The sequence below is a fragment of the Athene cunicularia genome, assembly GCF_003259725.1.
Source record: "Athene cunicularia isolate RWA chromosome 4 unlocalized genomic scaffold, athCun1 chr4_part1, whole genome shotgun sequence".
In the NCBI taxonomy this organism is placed as follows: domain Eukaryota; kingdom Metazoa; phylum Chordata; class Aves; order Strigiformes; family Strigidae; genus Athene; species Athene cunicularia.
Genome location: NW_020799098.1, coordinates 24,138,835 through 24,156,375, shown reverse-complemented (window position 1 = coordinate 24,156,375; position 17,541 = coordinate 24,138,835). Strand labels below are relative to the sequence as shown.

At 38.1% G+C, this 17,541-nt stretch overlaps 1 protein-coding gene across 8 annotated transcripts in view; it reads right to left on the bottom strand.

Moving 5' to 3' along the window:
- Window positions 1-17,541, bottom strand: part of TBC1D1 (TBC1 domain family member 1) — a 111,045-nt gene that overhangs the window by 38,515 nt on the left and 54,989 nt on the right. For 2 of the 8 annotated variants that reach the window (XM_026846994.1, XM_026846998.1), the window contains exons 5-12: window positions 17,154-17,258; window positions 16,416-16,548; window positions 14,907-14,998; window positions 13,171-13,281; window positions 10,510-10,638; window positions 7,494-7,580; window positions 3,705-3,994; window positions 1,877-2,035 (exon numbers count right to left, since the gene is read on the bottom strand). In XM_026846994.1, coding sequence (XP_026702795.1) covers window positions 1,877-2,035; window positions 3,705-3,994; window positions 7,494-7,580; window positions 10,510-10,638; window positions 13,171-13,281; window positions 14,907-14,998; window positions 16,416-16,548; window positions 17,154-17,258 — 1,106 coding nt within the window. Of the gene's footprint in view, window positions 1-1,876; window positions 2,036-3,704; window positions 3,995-7,493; window positions 7,581-10,509; window positions 10,639-13,170; window positions 13,282-13,345; window positions 14,211-14,906; window positions 14,999-16,415; window positions 16,549-17,153; window positions 17,259-17,541 lie in introns of those variants that run through there. The other 6 variants (XM_026846995.1, XM_026846996.1, XM_026846997.1 and 3 more) reach the window with 6 other exon arrangements.

The following is a 17,541-nucleotide window of genomic DNA, read 5'->3' as shown; positions in this document are numbered from 1 at the left end:
GCCTTCTGACTGATCGTTTAGGATTGTGGCTCTATTTATGCAACAGACAGGAGCACTAATCAAATTTGATCAACAATCCTCTGACCAACATAATTCTGCTTTTCCATTTAAAATAACAAGCCCCCAACATACTCAGAAGGTTAACAGAAGGAAGCGAGAACAACTCAGAGAATGAAAAGTTTCTGCATGGAATGAAAACATAGAAAATTACTTGGCTGATGATACTAGAAGACCTTCTTTCTCAGAAGAGTACACAAAAACATATGAGTAGGAGAATTTAATCCTTAAAAACTAAGTTTAAGAAAGACTTGCTTCTGATAAACCATAATGATATATTTGGGTGGCATTTAGCACTGTCCTCTGAAGATGTGAATGGGATGGGGGAGATAGTCTGAGATAATCACTAGTATGAAGTGAAGCTGTTCTTTAGTTGCTGGTACTGAGCACGAAGAAGATAAGGCTTTACATGGTTTGCCCTGCAAACAGGTTTCACTTAAAATCACATTGTAAAACCATCACAATTAAACAGTAATTTCACTTACAGAACACAATCAACTTGGGCAGTTTAACTTTATTGATTTTAAACTCATTAACCCATTTGACATCCCTATCAATTTCTATTTTATTTTTGTTGCTTGGAAGTTCAATACCCTTAAATGACAGTATAAGGGAAGGAGAAGTTGCTAGCATGTGTGCAGAATCATTACCAAATCTATTTGGAAAAATCTGCTTTTGAGAATTTAACCTTCAGGATTCAAGTAATTCTTAATAAAATAAAAAGTAAACAGGACATTGTAGACTCACAGTTCCTCCCGAGCTATACTACACTTCTGAGGTGAAGCTAAATTAGGAGAGATGCTAATTAGTACTCAGCAAATACAACTGAAGGAACTGATGAAACAAGGTTCTCAAATTAGTATTTTCTCAGGATCAAAAGAATCAGCACCTTGGGGAAACAGGAAAACTTCACCCAAGAGAACAAAACCAAACAATAAACAGCAACAGCAATAAAAAATGCTTGCCAATGGCCAGTGACTGTTGACAGCACTTCTGAGGACATTTGGTCTCAGTATCTTTTGAGCTACAATAAGCAATTTTATCTCAAGAGGTTAAGAAGGGGTTTCACAGTTAAAATTTTCAGGGAGCTACTTGTTTCAGGTTCTCAGGGAAATAATGGGTTAACGTTCTTTTCCCAATGTTCTTTATAAGTATTTTTGTTCTAAAAAAGGAGGCATAGGAAAGTATCATTTGATATTGCTCAAAGTAACCAAGATAAATACATGAGCTGGTTGGGGTTTTTTGTTTGTTCGTTCTTGGGTTTTGGTTTTGGAGGGAGGAGGGACTGGTTGGGTTTTTTTGTTGTTTGTGGCCTTTGGTCATTTGCGGGGTTTCTTGCATTGGCTCTCGACAGTCCTACTATTTCTTGCCCAATTTAGTTAACTTAATCAGTTTGCCTATAACGTCAAGCACAGAGGAGTATTAGTATGTTTGTGTGTTAACCTGAACAAAGCCGAACAGAACCGAATGATTCAGTAGGGACAGAGTAAGCTGGATCACAGGTTCTTGGCAACTTATTCCTCACACTATTTAAGCGGTGCTGCTGTCTGCTGCATAACAACAAGCTGCTTTGGAGCAACTGACTCTAAACAAAGTCAGGTGTCCATGTGTCTGAAAGAATTTTATTTATTAAAACAAAAAATTATGTAAGTAGCAGCTCTACATTCAATAGCAGAACAGTTAAAGAGTTCCCTCTCGCATAAAAATCAACCACCTTTGGTCTACATTAAATTATTTTAATTATTAACACTACAGAGCTTCATATCTATGACATGGTAGAACAAACCCTACCCCAAACTATGTACAGGTGCTAGCTCACCTCTTTTGTGCAAAAAGCCCACTTTGTTCTCCACTTGAATTATGCCTTAGATATTTAAAAAAGTTGGGTGAAGAGGCCGAAGGATTAAGACGAGCTAGAGTATGAGAATGTGCAAGTTGACCAGAAGAACTTTTAGATTCGCCGACAAATGCGTTCAAACCGTATAGTGGGATTCCAACCAGAGCGATGGAGTTGAGGTAGCACGAAGAACAAAACACAGTAAGAGAGAAAAGGAGGGAGGGGGGAAAACAAAAAGTGAAATCCCTTCTCTAATCTTTGAAAGGGACCTGGTATATACAAATGAGCCATTTCCTGTTTTTCACAGTTAATGCACTAACTGTAAGAGGCTGAACATTTTAACCCAATCCAGTGAAGTCCCAAATACATACAGGCTTCAGCAAGGAATTTCTGCCTATGACTAAATTTAAACTCCAAAATAAATGTTATTGACACACCCCCTTCTTCTCCCTCATATGTGCTTCCCCTTGGTTTCTGTGACAAAGTCAGGCATACAGAGTTCTAATGGATGAGAAATGAAATGCTACATGAAGAACTGAATTTATTTACACTTTGGGAACAATTTATGAGTTGAGATAAGCTGTTCAAAAACACTCATAAGACTTCGAAAAAGTCTATCATTCCAGTGATTTTTGAGAACTTTAAATATACTTCTAAGTTTTCCATTTCCCCTGTTTCTATATATTTGCTATGAAAGGGAAGCAACAGTGATTTATTTTTGTTTTGAGTTATGTGAGAGAGCAGGCACACTCAGGTCTTACAAAAAATTACATGAGCAAACCCAAATAGAAATAATCAAGGTAATGAAAAATATAGTTAATAACTAGCTGCATTCCTACAGTAAGATAAGAACTGATTGAACAAGCAGCTGCAAGGATCAAGGCAACTCTCATGAAGATAACAGACCATCACTACAAGTCTTAAACTCTACTACAAAAACATTCTAGTATTTTAAAATTAAAATAGTTCAAAGAAGGGACAAAAAGGCAATCCAGGTTATGTTTCCTTTCAAATACTATAATTATTTTTTTTACCATCATCACCTATTTCAGGCATGTTTGTTTACTGCCCTGCCTCCTGCAGGGAATAATGAGCTGAAATACATACAGATTTCCTACTGTCTGGCTTGTGTAAACAAGACATTTTGGCAGTAAAACAAAAGCCTACAGACAGAAATGTTTCCATAGTAATTGGAAAAAGCCAGATAGAGGGAGGGAAGAAAATTGCCATAAAGTTAAGAGGAGACTTTAGAGATGTAGAGGTGGGCTTTTGAAGGAGGACAGATTGAAGAAAATTAGCATGAAGGCAAGCAGTAGCTTGTTTTTGTGAGTAAAATCCACATAGGCTCATTGAAAAGCTAAGCAGTAGCCTCACCTCTATCAACAATCAGGGAATTTATGTCAGTTTTGTGTGTTATTTTAAAAGTGAGACATGAATTCACCAACTAGTAATCATTTCAGCATCACAAACGCTACTGGATTTTTCTCTATAAATAGACAACAAGAAGTAGCATTTATTTATACTGCTCACAGATCAAACCAACAAAAATTAATCAAAATTGCTTGCAAAAATATAATCAAACCCCTTAGGAGCAATCCTATGTTGGGCTAGAAAACATGCATCTCCTGTTTTCCTTCTTTCCTCTGTGGGCTAAAAGTGTTTTTAAACAGAATACCTACAAACCTCCAAAAAGTGACATACTGCTGGGATACATTTCTTATCCATTAAGAGGACATACCTAGTATGCAATTATCATCCCCAAATATGCCCTCAACAAACAAAATCATAGCCTGCTTTTAATAAGTCTTACTTTCTTTTGTGAGGAGTCTCTGTGCTCACTGAGTGATACCTCATAAGTTTCCTCTGGGGAACAGACGGTGATGTTTCAACAGGTACCAGAGATTCCTGGCTTTCTGTTGGCAAATGACTCAGTGTGTTTGCTCGCCTCCGAAAACTTTGCTGAGGTAACATAACAGACTGCTCTACAGGAGAATCATCTGTGTCACTGGAGAGATCACCCACTGATCCACTGGTCTTGACAACATTTTCTGGAGGAAGTGTAGGAAGTCTGTCTTTCTCTTTCTCACATGGTGGTGGTTCCTAGCAGTGCAAAAAATAAGGTTATCAATACATGGGTTGAGAATCAATCTTTGAGGTTGCAGTCCCATGTCATTATTCACATCCCACAGAGACCTGCTTCAAACTTGCACATTGTTATCATGATAGCTCAAAGTATCTTTGATGTTTTATTAATCACTTAGGCCAACAAATCAATCTTCATTTTACAGAGAAAAAGTAATTTTCAGAGTAATGGTATTTTACAATATGTTGAATACAACTCAGGAGAAACAGGATCAAAACAGATGAGTCAGTTTTAGGTAACAGTGACAGCAGTGAAAAGGGTGGCATTTCAGAGTACTATATATTTAACACCCCACCTAACAATATAATACTCCTCTTGTCTATTTGAAGATTCACACGAAGGACTTTAATCCTATGACTAGATACCTGTTTCAGTCCAAACCCATACATTTTTCTTCATTCCCCACCTTGTGTTTCCTGCAGTTGGCCATTCTTTCAAAAATGTAAGCAGAAAGACCAGACACTTGATCACCTGAAGTCAAGAGTCTGTAGGTGACTAGGCACTAGAGCCAACAGCTGTATCCAAGTCTGCGGAGTGCTAGGGCTGCCTCCAGGGAAGAAGACTGGCTGCTTCTATGCTGTTTGTTTATTTTGGTTTATTCAGACTAAAAGCTATCTAAGCATGCATAGGGAGAAATTACTCCACTCCTTGGTTTAGTTTTAAGGTTTTTATGAATGTACGGTATGTACTTTCAGGACTGAAATCAACCAGATTAGGATCAGCAGCATGGTAATTATTGTGTTTGTTATGCTGCACATTGTTGCAAGATTCAGATGATGTTATATAATGTTTTATTTCACATATTGTGGAGGTTTGAACTCAGCTGGCAGCCAGACGTCACGTGGCCAGCAGTTCACCTCTCCTTTCCACCTCTGGTAAGATAGGGGAGGGACAAAAGAAGATAATTTGAGGGTTGAATAAAAATAAAGAATTTACGAAATATAACAAGAGAACAAGAGTAACAATAGTGAGTTCAAAAAGTAAACAGGTAAAATGCAGCAGTGGCTTATCGAACGCAGGGACCGCCCCCCACAGCAACAATACTGCCCGATGAGCAGACCGCGTGCCACAAACCCCCAGTGGAAAGTCAAGAGGCGAGAGCAACCTGCCCACCTGGGCATGACATCACATGGTATGAAATACTGCAATGAAAATTAACTCCATCCTGGTCAAAAGCAGGACAATCTCCACCCCTTATTCCATACCACTGATGCTATGCTCAGGTTTCCAAATACATCTTAAGGAATCACCACCTTCTCTTCTTTTCAGGTCTCACAGATATCATTCCCTTAGTCTATGGGCCATCCTTACACAATGTTTGCTGAGTTCATTAGGTCCATAACTTTGGGTTCCATCTCTTATGACAGTCTATAAGGCTGAGGAATGAGGCGGAGTTGGCTCAGCTGGTGGAGCAGGAGGATTTGGATGTGGCACAGGGTTGTTGCAAGGCACCAATTGCAATAACAGGGTTATTCGACAGTCCAGTTCATTGGCTATTTATTGGCTATTCGCACCTAAAATCAAATCTCCCTGAGGCACACATCAGACTTCTCCATCCTTCTGCATCACCCACCAAGTGTATCCAGGTCCTTGGGCAAAAATAATCCCACTCATGGATTTACCTTTACCCAATGCAGGAGTAACCCAGATGGCCTTCCCCAACATATTCCTAATGTGCACTACAGGGGATCTATCCCCATCCATGGTATGTAGGAGGTTTGATTGAGCAGGGCCAGCTTGCTTGGCAGATCCTCTGGTATTGATTAACTAGGTGGCCTTTGCTAAGTGCACATCCCAGTGTTTGAAAGTTCCACCACCCATTGCTCTCAGCGTAGTTTTCAGCAATCCATCATATCACTCAATTTCAGAGGCTGGTGCATGATAGGCAATGTGATATATGCACTCAATGCCATGTTCTTTGGCCCAAGTGTCTATGAGGTTGTTTCGGAAATGTGTCCCATTATCTGACTCAATTCTTTCTTTCTTTTGCCAAAGACTTTATCTTCAAGGACTAAAATGGTGTTTCAGGCAGTGGCATGAGACACAGCATGAGTTTCCAACCAACCAGTGGCTGCTTCTACTTCTACTATTGTAAGAACATAGTGTTTGCCATGCCGAATTTGTGGGAGCATGATATAATCAAACTGCCAGGCCTCCCCATATTTATACTTTGACCATTGTCCTCCATACCAAATGGGTTTTAATCATTTGGCTTGCTTGATCATAGCACATGTCTCACATTCATGGATTACCTGTGCAATAACATCCATGGTTAAGTCCAGCCCTCAGTCACGAACCCATCTATATGTTGTATCTCTTCCCTGATGGCCTGAGGAGTCATGGGCCCAGCGAGTCAGAAATTGTTCACCTTTATGTTGCCAGTCCGGATCTACTTGAGCCACCTTAACCTTGGCAGCCTGATCTGCCTGTTGGTTGTTCTGATGTTTTTCAGTGGCCTGGCACTTGGGTACATGAGCATCTACATGATGTACTTTCACAACCAGATTCTCTACTTGAGCAGCCATAATACAGCAGCCCAGACATGTGTGCCTCTGTGCTGACAGTTGCTCTGTTTCCACTGCTGTAACCACCCCCACAGTGCATTTGCCACCATCCATGAGTCAGTACAGAAGTAGAGCACCAGCCACTTTTCTCGCTCAGCGATATCCAAGGCCAACTGGACAGCTTTCACCTCTGCGAACTGACTCGATTCACCTTCTCCTTCAGCAGCTTCAGAAACCCATTGTGTAGGGCTCCACACAGCTGCCTTCCACCTTTGATGCTTCCCCACAGTGTGACAGGACCCGTCAGTAAAGAGGGCATATCACTTCTCATTATCCGGTAGCTCAGTATATGGTGGGACCTCTACAGTATGTGCTACCTCTTCCTCTGGTACCATTCCAAAATCTTTGCTTTCTGGCCAATTTGTGATCACTTCCAATATTCCCAGATGTCTGGGGCTCCCTATTAGAGCTTGTTGTGTGATTAATGCCACCCATTTACTCCACGTGGCATCAGCTGCATGGTGTGTAGTGGGGACACTCCCTTTGAACATCCAGCCCAGCACTGGCAGTCCGGGAGCCAGAAGGAGCTGTGCTTCAGTCCTGATCACCTCTGAAGCAGCTCAAACTCCTTCATATGCTGCTAGTATCTCTTTTCATTCCTATGGACTGTCAGCAAGTGGCAGCAGGAGTCTTGCAGATAGGAAAAAAAGGTCATACCTACCCTCCTTACTCTGTCATACTGTTTTTATCATACTGTTTTTGACTATTCTGGGGTTTATTTCTTTTCACACACAACCATTTAAGCCAAAAAAATAATCAAAACAAAATACAGTATGTCAGAACAGAACAGTTCTATGAGCACTTGGTAACTGTATTTCACATCTGACTAGTTGTTTAAAGGAATATTATCTGAAGTTTCTAAATATGTACATTCACACCAGGCTTTACTTACTTTACTTGTGCTGCTTAAGGTACTGGACATGGAGTTGTCTAAATCCACAGAACCAGAACTGTCCAGCAGACCTCTGGCTTTACTGCCCTGTAGAGATAAAGCACACCAGCAGTTAAGATCATAATATATGGGGCCTACCAAAAAGAAACTTGTGTAGCACAGTCAGAATCTGTAATTTTCAAAGACAGTATCAAATTTAATTTCCTGAAATGCCTAAGAACAGCATTTGCCCCCATAAGAAACAGGCTTCATTCAGGACAGTCACTAACATTTTAAAAAATCCTGTGGAATTAAGGAATTCTCATGGGCAATTATGTGCTTTCCATGATATGTACATAATCACATGTTGCACACATGTATTATAACTACTTTTAAAGTACCTTCTGTATTCCAAACAGAAAATTTTTACACTAGGTACTTCTTAACAAGATATAAAGAAATTAAAAGGTTATCTATTAAAAAGGACTTAAAACCATATAAATTTAATACACAGCAAAATGTAATTTCTGGTATTATCATTTCAATGCCTACAAAACAGAAAGCTAATTATTTTATATAATCTGTTCAACAGTACTTTTGTATAATTTGTTCTACTAATGTCTTTATGTAACTACGAGAAATATGAGGAAGATATTTGACTTTTAATGGCACTCAAGATGACCTGCCCATGACCTTCCCTGGCACTGAGGTCAGACTGACAGGTCTATAGCTTCCTGGATTGTCCTTTGTGCCCTTCTTGTAGCTAAATGTCACATTTGCCACCCTCCAGTCCAATGGGACCTCCCCAGTTAGCCATGATTTCAGGCAAATCGTGGGCAGCAGCTTGGCAAGCACATCTGCCAACTCTTTCAGCACCCTTGGGTGTAACCCATCCGGTCCCACAGACTTGTGTGCATCCAAGTGGTGCAGCAGGTCTCTGACCACCTCCTCTTCAACTGTGCTGACCTCAATCTGCTTCCCCTCCCCATCTCCCAGCTCAAGAGCCTGGGTGTCCAGGGAACAGCCAGTTCCACTGCTAAAGACTGAGGCAAAGCAGGCGTTGAGCACCTCAGCCTTATCCTCATCCTTAGTTACCATGTTTCCCTCTGCATCCAATAAAGGAGCGAGATTTTCCCTAATCCTCCTTTTGCTGTTAACAAATTTATAGAAACGTTTTTTGTTATCCTTAACAGCTGTAGCCAAGTTGAGCTCTAGCTGTGCTTTGGCTCTCCTGATGTTCTCCCTGCATAGCTACACTACATCTTTATAGTCTTCATGAGAGACCTGCCCCCTCTTCCAAAGACAACAGATTCTCCTTTGGTTCTTGAGATCCAGCCAAAGGTCCCTGTTTAGCCAGGCTGGTCTCCTTCCCCACCTCCTTGTTTTTCGGCACACGGGAACAGCCTGCTCCTGTGCCTTTAAAACTTCTCTCCTGAAGTATGTCCAGCCTTCCTGGATTCCCATATCCTTCAGGGCAGCCTCCCAAGGGATTTTGTTAATCAGTCTCTTGAACAGGTCAGTTAGCCCTGCAGAAGTCTAAGGTGGCAGTTTTACTAACCCCTCTCTTTGTTTCTCGAAGGATTGAAAATTCAATCATTTCATGATCACTGACTGCATTCTAGACGGCCTCCAACCTTTACCTCTCCCACAAGCTCTTCCTTGTCCACAAGAAGCAGGTCCAGGAGGGCTCATTCCCCGGCCGGCTCACTCACCAGCTGTGTGAGGAAGTTACTTATGTTCTGAAGTTAAGGCCTATGTTCTTTTTGAACTGTTAGTCCAGGTAAACTATAAAATGTTATTGTTCACAATAGTGACTATTATGTCCTGGAAGCTTAGACAAAATGTTTTGTTTCAGATTTGCTCAAAATCAAGAATTTCCAGAAAAAAAGATGACAGTGAAAACGTAACCAATATACAGCTGTGCTTACCTGAAGACAGCTTATGCCACTCAGGACAAACTGCCAACAATTAGAACAGTAACTACTATAGTTGGTGTAACAACACTAACATTATGTTTCACATCCGGAACACACCCATAGTAGGACTTTATGGGGGTGAACTCTTGAAATGCTGGCTGGGAAGTAATGAGGTGAGATACTTAACTAAAAATCCTCTCTCTACACATAATTATAACAAGGAGAACATAATTTGCCATCATTTGTTTCATGGGAACAGGTTAGAAATGATGTCCAAAATAAGCTTTTAAAGCCCAGTTCTGTCACTACAAGTTGCACGTCTATGAGCCAATAAACTGTACTAGATCTTGCTTCAATTTAACTGTTTGCTGATGAGAAATAAGAATGCACAATTTTTGTTCCTTAATATTTGTTCTTTGGCATTCCATCACAACTCCTTTTTTTTTTAAAAAAAAAAAAGGGAGAAGGCCTGATGTTTTTAATCCTTTGTCAAGTAGAAGTATTCCCAAGTCTCCTAGAACCTCAAGTTTTTCCCACCAATAGGTATTGCCAGTCACCGTTTGAAAAGAATTTTACCTCATGCGATATTGCACAAATGCCTTCATATTCTTAGTACCTTCTGAAGTTCTTCATACTCCTTGCCTTCTAATAATATCTAGCATTTGAAAGTTCAGATGGCCCATTATTCATCAGTTCTGTGTCACTAATAAATACTATCTTATTAGGAATGCTTAATTAGTTCCCTACTCATTTCCTTCTACATAAAGAGAATTGAACAATTATAATTAATTTTAAAATTTTCTAAATCTTAAAGAGAAATAAAACAATGGTTGCTTTTCCTAAGTTCTCATGCTCAATGTCATATTACTTTTTTGAAATGTCTATATATACTATTTCTTAACTAGAAAATAGTTCACTTCTTCCAGGACTTCCAAGTATGCTCTCTAGCAAAGCCCTGCTTTGTTTTGTCTTCTGACATGTACACTCAAATATTTTTGTCATTGTATCTTTAATAACCACTTGGCTACAACCTGGAAGGATAATAAATATTACTTTTCTATCATTCAAATAAATAAAACAATGAAATTACCTTCAGAGGCAATAAACATGAAGATACTTACACGAGATAAAATACTTTCAAATGATTCTGTCAGAGATCTTTTTGCTTTGTTCTTTAACATATCTAATCTGAATCTTGAAGCACTGCTGGGCACCTCATTTACAGCATTCTCAGCAGAGGGTTGTGAAGTCTGTAAGTGTTTAAATACATAAATGTGAAATACTCAACAGCAGAATCTCATTAAACAGTCTGAAGACATCTGTAACCTGAATCAATACTTTCTCCCAGTGTCCTTGGCTTTTCATGCCTTTTCTCTACTGATATTAATATTGAAGTTTAACAAACTCCTAACATAAGATCAGGAAATCTCCTAAAGCAAACGTGTTGAGTGTAGTAGCACGCTTCAGAAGAATTGCCATTTTGACAGGGATTTATGGCTGTGTTAATAAATTTTCTTTAATGCCAATTTGTACAATTGTACAAATTCTGAATGTTTAAGTGTAACAGATTAGAGATTTCTGATGTATTTACTTTCCTTCAACTAAGAAATTAATTAAAATTGATGAAGCTCATAATTAACTGGAACTCTCCAGTGTCTCCATTATATTAAAATGTGGCTTTCTAAGGGCCAGGAATATGTATAACAATCTAACTCTACTATTTCACCAGTAGAAACACTTCTACCTTAAAGCTAACAGTCTATTGAGAGTTTTGCTTTTTAAATAAATATTTCAGTACACTTTAGCGTTTGCGAAGACTAGTGTAGAGAATACAAAAGTGACACTATGATGCTACATACCTAACACTGCAGTAGAAACCAGAGCACAGTTTTCAGTGTTGTTCTTGAGGGTTCATCTTGAGTCTTCCAGGCACTGTAGCCCCCTCTACCTGGCCCTAATTTCAGAGACCTGAACGCTTGATCTATGTAACTATTAGTATGTGGGCAGCTGAATAGCACATCATCACCTTCACCAAATAGTCCTGTCTAGATATAATTTTAAAGCATCCAATTTTCAGTATGACAAAGTTACAGGCTTCTATATTTTCTTTTTACCTTCACTCATCTTAATCTCAAAGGGCAAATCAGATGTTGCCTGTTACATTCTTATGAAAAGACACTTATTTTGAAGGTCATTTTTGTTAAACAAGATCCATGTACTAGTATCACGTTTCAAGTTTTTCCTCTTCTGATTTAAATGCAAAAAGAAAAAAAGCAATAAAAAGCATGAATGTGAATACCTAAGCAGAAAATAAGGGAACAGGGAAATCAGGATGTCATGAGTTAATGATTGTTGAGACAAATAACACTGCCAGGGTACATGTTCAAAGGTATCTGCTATTACACAGCTCTGGAGATAAATTATCAGAGTAAATATGAAATGTTATGCTAAGACAAACGATGGACTGAGAGCAAGTCAACTCTGTTCTTAAAGCACTGGCATTTTTGCAAGTGTCAGATTAACCAATTTTGGTTCCAGGAACTGAGCAAACAGACTGCAGCAGGCCTTAGGTATTTTCAAATCACACTGAAGACGTATTAAGATACTATCTTGCTTTGTATATCCCTATTTCTAAGCCGTTCATGACTGACAACTACTTGATACATCAGCTGGCACTAGACCAAATTCAAGTATTTCAGGTATGATGATAGAGGACCTCAGGCAATGTTTCTTTCTGTCATGCTATAACTACAGTGGTTTTTTCTTAAAAACATACTTCTGGTGAGATGCCCAAGACAAGAAATCAGAGAATGAAATATGCAAAGCTTTTTTCCTGCTTTCTCAGGGCGGTCAGTGATTAGCCAGTAAGCCATAAAAGCAGAAGAGATTAACAAAGTGAACAAATAGTAAAAGAAGACTTGCTACTATTTCCCCAATTTCTTCAGAGGTCTAATTACTCTCCATATATTCATTTGCCAGTTTATAAATCAATGGAATTACTGGCCAGCAGTGGTGGTACAGCCATGATTCTTAAGAGAGTCAAATATTTGGAACTGAAAGTTTCCAGAGAATGGGTGCTGATCCTCTTAAATAGACACCTGCTTGAGGTGCCTCAAGTTAGTTAGTCACAAACCAAGGCATCCAAAATCATTAATTCCTTTTGTAAAATCATAACTGTGCTGTATATATAGCCAGTTAAACAGCACAGATGCAACCCGATACAGAATGAAAGGTAGCTCAGTTCTTTGGAAAGGGATGACAGTCTGTACTGCTGTTCCTGCAGCAATCCTCAACTACTCCTCCTTGAGGTCACTTCAAATGTGCACACAAGAACACAACTTCCAGCTATAGAGTAAATGTAACAGTCTTTATCAAGGAACAAATCCAATGTCAGGAAACTGACTCATGCAGACAGCAGGATGGCAAATGCCACAGATCAGCTGAGAGCAATTACAACTTCATTATATATTCTCACATACATTGAATTTTCATTGCAGCGAGAAGAAAGAAACAACCAAATTAGTGGTCTACCTTATTTGCATCTTTGTTTCCTAGGCCTGAAATCAGACTGTACCAAGTACCTCAATAATCTGAGATATGCCTGTTCTGGCACATGACAAGAGCCTGTGAATCATAAGCAAAACCAGTGTTTCACCACTGCCTACAGTTTGAAGTTCCAAAATGCCACCGATGGAAATTTGCCTTTGGAAAGATTAAAAAATGGAATGGAAGATTTCTTCCTAGCTCCTCCTTACATGAACTAAAACTGAATGATTACTTACTTGTTTTGCTTCTCCAACATGAACATGGTCCTTCTGTTTTTCTTCATACATGTTTCTCAAAACAGAGATAACCAACTCATTCTCTTTTTGATCATTCCTTGGTCTTAATTTCTTTAATTGAAAACACCATAAACACAGTAATTAAACATTTATATTACAGTTAGCAAATACTTACTCTTCATTTTGTCACTGTCAATACGTTGTTAGTGTAAGAACAAGTTTAACTTGGTTAACGCTACTACTCCAGTCCACCAGAGGACACCAGTGTCCCAGGCAAAGCAGTAACACAGCCAGAGAAACACTTGACCTCACTTCATACATGACAGATAAAGGACAGCTGTAAAGGTATCAAATTGCCACAAGCAAATAAAGACTTGAAAAAATATTTTTGCCAATTTGCTTTTGATGTAAAGAAACCCAAAACACTGTAGTTCTGAGTTTGCAGCACACATGAAATACTATCTTGCAGTTATGATGCACAACCCTTCTCCTATAATTCCTTCTCACTGGACGTTTAATTTTTCAGGAAATGACATAGGTATTTTAAAAATTAGTGCACAAAGTGAACATATTTGTCTCTGCTGCATTCTATTTAATCTGAATTATTTTAAGAGAAGATGTTTTAAAAACAATTTATTATAGAATTGAATCCCAGAAACCTAACTTTTGAAAAGCATATGCTCTTTTAAGCCTATTGATGTAATGCAGAGGAGAGAGTATGAATTAGCCAGTGCCAGGGTAGCACATCAGATTAATAAAAATATCCTTAGAAAGATAGTTATCTTAAAGTGCAAATCATGGTTACAACATACGGAGCTGTAAGAATGTGACAAGTATAATTTCAGGCAGTTCAACTCAAAAAATCAGCTGAAAAAGACAGGCAAGGGAGATGTAATTTACCGTTGGATTTACCAAGTTAATTGCTTGCAGACTCTCACCAGAAGCAATTAACAGTTTCCTGTGGCTACTAGAAGCTTTAGGCCATTAAAATGAGTGCAGAATACTAAAAGGCAACAGTGCCAGCTAGCTACTGTATATTAAGAAATTACTTAGCTCATGGAAATGTTCCCACAGAGTAACTTCCAAATTTGGTATGGATGATAAACTGCCACATGGAAACACACAAAGAGATTGAAATGACTCAAGAGAGGAAGGAAATGTTATTTTTTAAAAAGTCTGAAATTTCCTAATCTTCAATAGCAGGCCAAGCCCAATGGCATTTCCTACAATGTTCATCACCCATCTTAAATCCAGCTATGCATTCCTCAGGGCTAAAATGGATTTCATTCAGAAGATAGAAAGTTAAACTTTGTTAGTTAGTTTAACAAATATTGAGATCTAGGATAAATTTTAGGCAGGGAATTTTCTGATCTAGGAATGTCACGGCAATTTGTTTTGGTCAAAGTAACAGTTGAATGTTCTACACAGTACAAGTTACTTTTTTCACTCACAAAAAAATGTGTTCAGCTTTATCAGTGAGAAGTCAACATTTTCATGGAAAACAAGTAGTATCAGTGAAAGAAAAATGAGTAAAATAAGCCATTTTAATCAAAAGATAAGTTTCTAACAGCTCTAGAAAAATAATTATATTCAAATTAAAGCACAAGGTGTTTAACAGTCTTATAAATCAAGATAAGGAATAATTCACAAAAAAATGAAAATAAATTGGTGCTTCACACTGACATTAGCAAAAAATATCAATTACTTCAAAATCTTGTAGGAAACAAAGTGCTTACCTTAACCTCTTCAAAAACAGAGGCTTGCTCCTGATCATTTAGTGTTGTTAGATGCTTTTGTAGTTCTAGTTTAGTCTTAGAAGGGTGTAACCCTACAAAGAGGAACAAAAAAGAACAAATCATGAGGTCAAATTTGTCAGGTTTAATCAATCCCATAAATATGCACAATTTAAGCCAAAGATCGTCAGTTATTTGAGCTGACCCATTGTACCGATTTCATAACAGAGCATTAGAAAGAATTCTAAGTTAATTTAAAGCTACTACTGAATTCATGTCTTTAAAATGAGGGACATGAACTCTGCAACGAGGAGATTTACTGAGCACAGATCAGGATTATACTCTTAGCTGAAGATTCCATTATCACACAAGATAAAATAGAACCACAAACTACTGCATTTTAGCAGACTGCTTTTTTGGTGGTTTATGCAGTACTGCTTGCATTTTGCTTGTGGTATAAATCTGATTTCCACTGTCTTTCTCCAATTTCTATGCCTTGGCCTCTTCCGAAAAAGAGTAAATTTATTACATGTTAGTGAAATTCTTGCTTTGCCTCATGCTGAAAACACTTACTGACAGTCTAAAGCAGACTACCCTCTCATTCAGATTTTTTTTTCCTCTCATCCTGGATTAAATTCCTTTCCTCTATTTTCTGTGGAAAAACAGCAAACCATCAGCAGTATTTTGTACTTCAATTTCCAATCATGGCATTTCTCCTTCAGAAGTATATGATACGATTAACTAGATGACATGATCACAGGCATTAAGAATCATATGCTTTTAAGAAATTTCTCAAAAAATTGTAGCTAGCTGTAGACCAAAACAGAGTGAAAAGTAGTTTTGGAAATTCTCCAGTTTCATCAAATTAATACTAAATAGGTTTTAGTCCAACAATCTACTGTCACGTGATCTGACAAGCTGCTGTTGCCCTTTATTCACCCCAGACATCGCTTAAACGAACAAAAGCTAACTGAAATTTGCTGTAATGCAAAGAGTGGGTTTTTTTTGTCTAGAACTTGTTTTCTGGGCAACGACGACAATTTTAACTGTTGCATTCTCATGAAGTAGCATAGATCAACACCACAAATATGCATACTGTTCCATTCATGTTTAGCGGTAGTGTAATGCCAGTATCTTAGTGGATTCAACAGGACAGCTGGTCACAGCTATTGCAGCATATATTCTTGAGAAGTTCTTTATCTATGGACACCTGCGTTTATACAGCTAAGAGAGCCAAGCTAGCTACAATTCAGTAATATTTAGATTCTTAATTAGTTTTCAAAAATTCAACTAAAATACAAGAAAGGAACTTAACCTTTGCTAGAAAATTCTTATTACCTTACAGATAACTTGACATTGCAGTCCTTGAAATAAAGACTGCCTTTCAACCCTCCATCCCAAGTCCCAAGCTCTTTTAAAGCATTCATTCTCTTAAGTGTTTCACATATAAGATTATCCCCCAATAAAACTGTTAGAGAAAAATATTTGACCAGAAAGTTCTTCAAACCTCACCTTCTATCTTTTCACAAAGTTTATGCAAGCTTTGCATAGGACATCCTTCACAGAGCTGGAGCTGTGCCTTGGAAGTTTGTTGTACAGCAGCTACAGTGAAAGCCTGTTTCAGTGTCATCATGATTTCATCAACCTGAAAAGAACAGAGTGCAAAAACCCAGAATTTCATTCCTCCACTGAGCTTCTGTTTTCCTTAACACAAACAGTCTTTTAGAATGATACTGCCACTTGTTTGGGACTGTGCTTATGATTAAAAAGAGAAGTTGTTTCTGTGCTGTTTCTGAAAAAAAACCACACAAGCAAGACAAAACTCATTGTGAAGTCATATCTCTTCCAGGCCACCCAATTTTATTATTGTGGTCTAATAAAAGATACTACCTCTATCTAGAAACCTTTTCTTGTCTGTGATAAAAAACTTACTGCAGTTGTGGCGCACTGGCCTGATCTAGAGCACAGTAGTGTAGTCCTGATTTTCTGAACAGGTACACTATGAAAAAACTCTCTTCCAAAAAGAGAGGCTTTCCAATGAAAGGAAGTTTTATTGTATTTTAAAGGGGATTTTGACTTCTGCCTTCAAAAAAAATTAAAAAGTTCCATTTGCAGTCTGCTATATCAGTTACATTTTAAAAATAAATTTCTGAGTGGAGCAAGATTTGAAGACATTCAACAAAACACAGAGCATGGAGACAGAAGACTTTTAGGGCCTAATATTCTATTAGGCTCTTTTCTTTCACTTACCAGTGCTTCATCTGTACACTGAAACACATAGCAAACAAAGTGGAAGCCTCCATTCTCTGAAGACTCTCTGCAGATGAACCCGAAGTGATCCACATGTCTAATTCCCTAGCATAAAAACAACAGTAATGAAGCAGTAATATTTACTTTCATTGTTCTGCACCTGCATTTTTTCCAGTAACAAAAGCATGAAACACCCAACAGCATTACAAATTGGTCACATATCTGTTACAGCTACACTAAAGTAATCTGGCCATTAAAAATCTATTCTGTTATAAAACATATTACTTCATGAATCTTTTAAATTTCACTTAAGACAGAGGTTGTTTGTTCACTTTGGTTTGTTTTTTTAAATGGCTAAATTTTATATATATATATATATATATATATA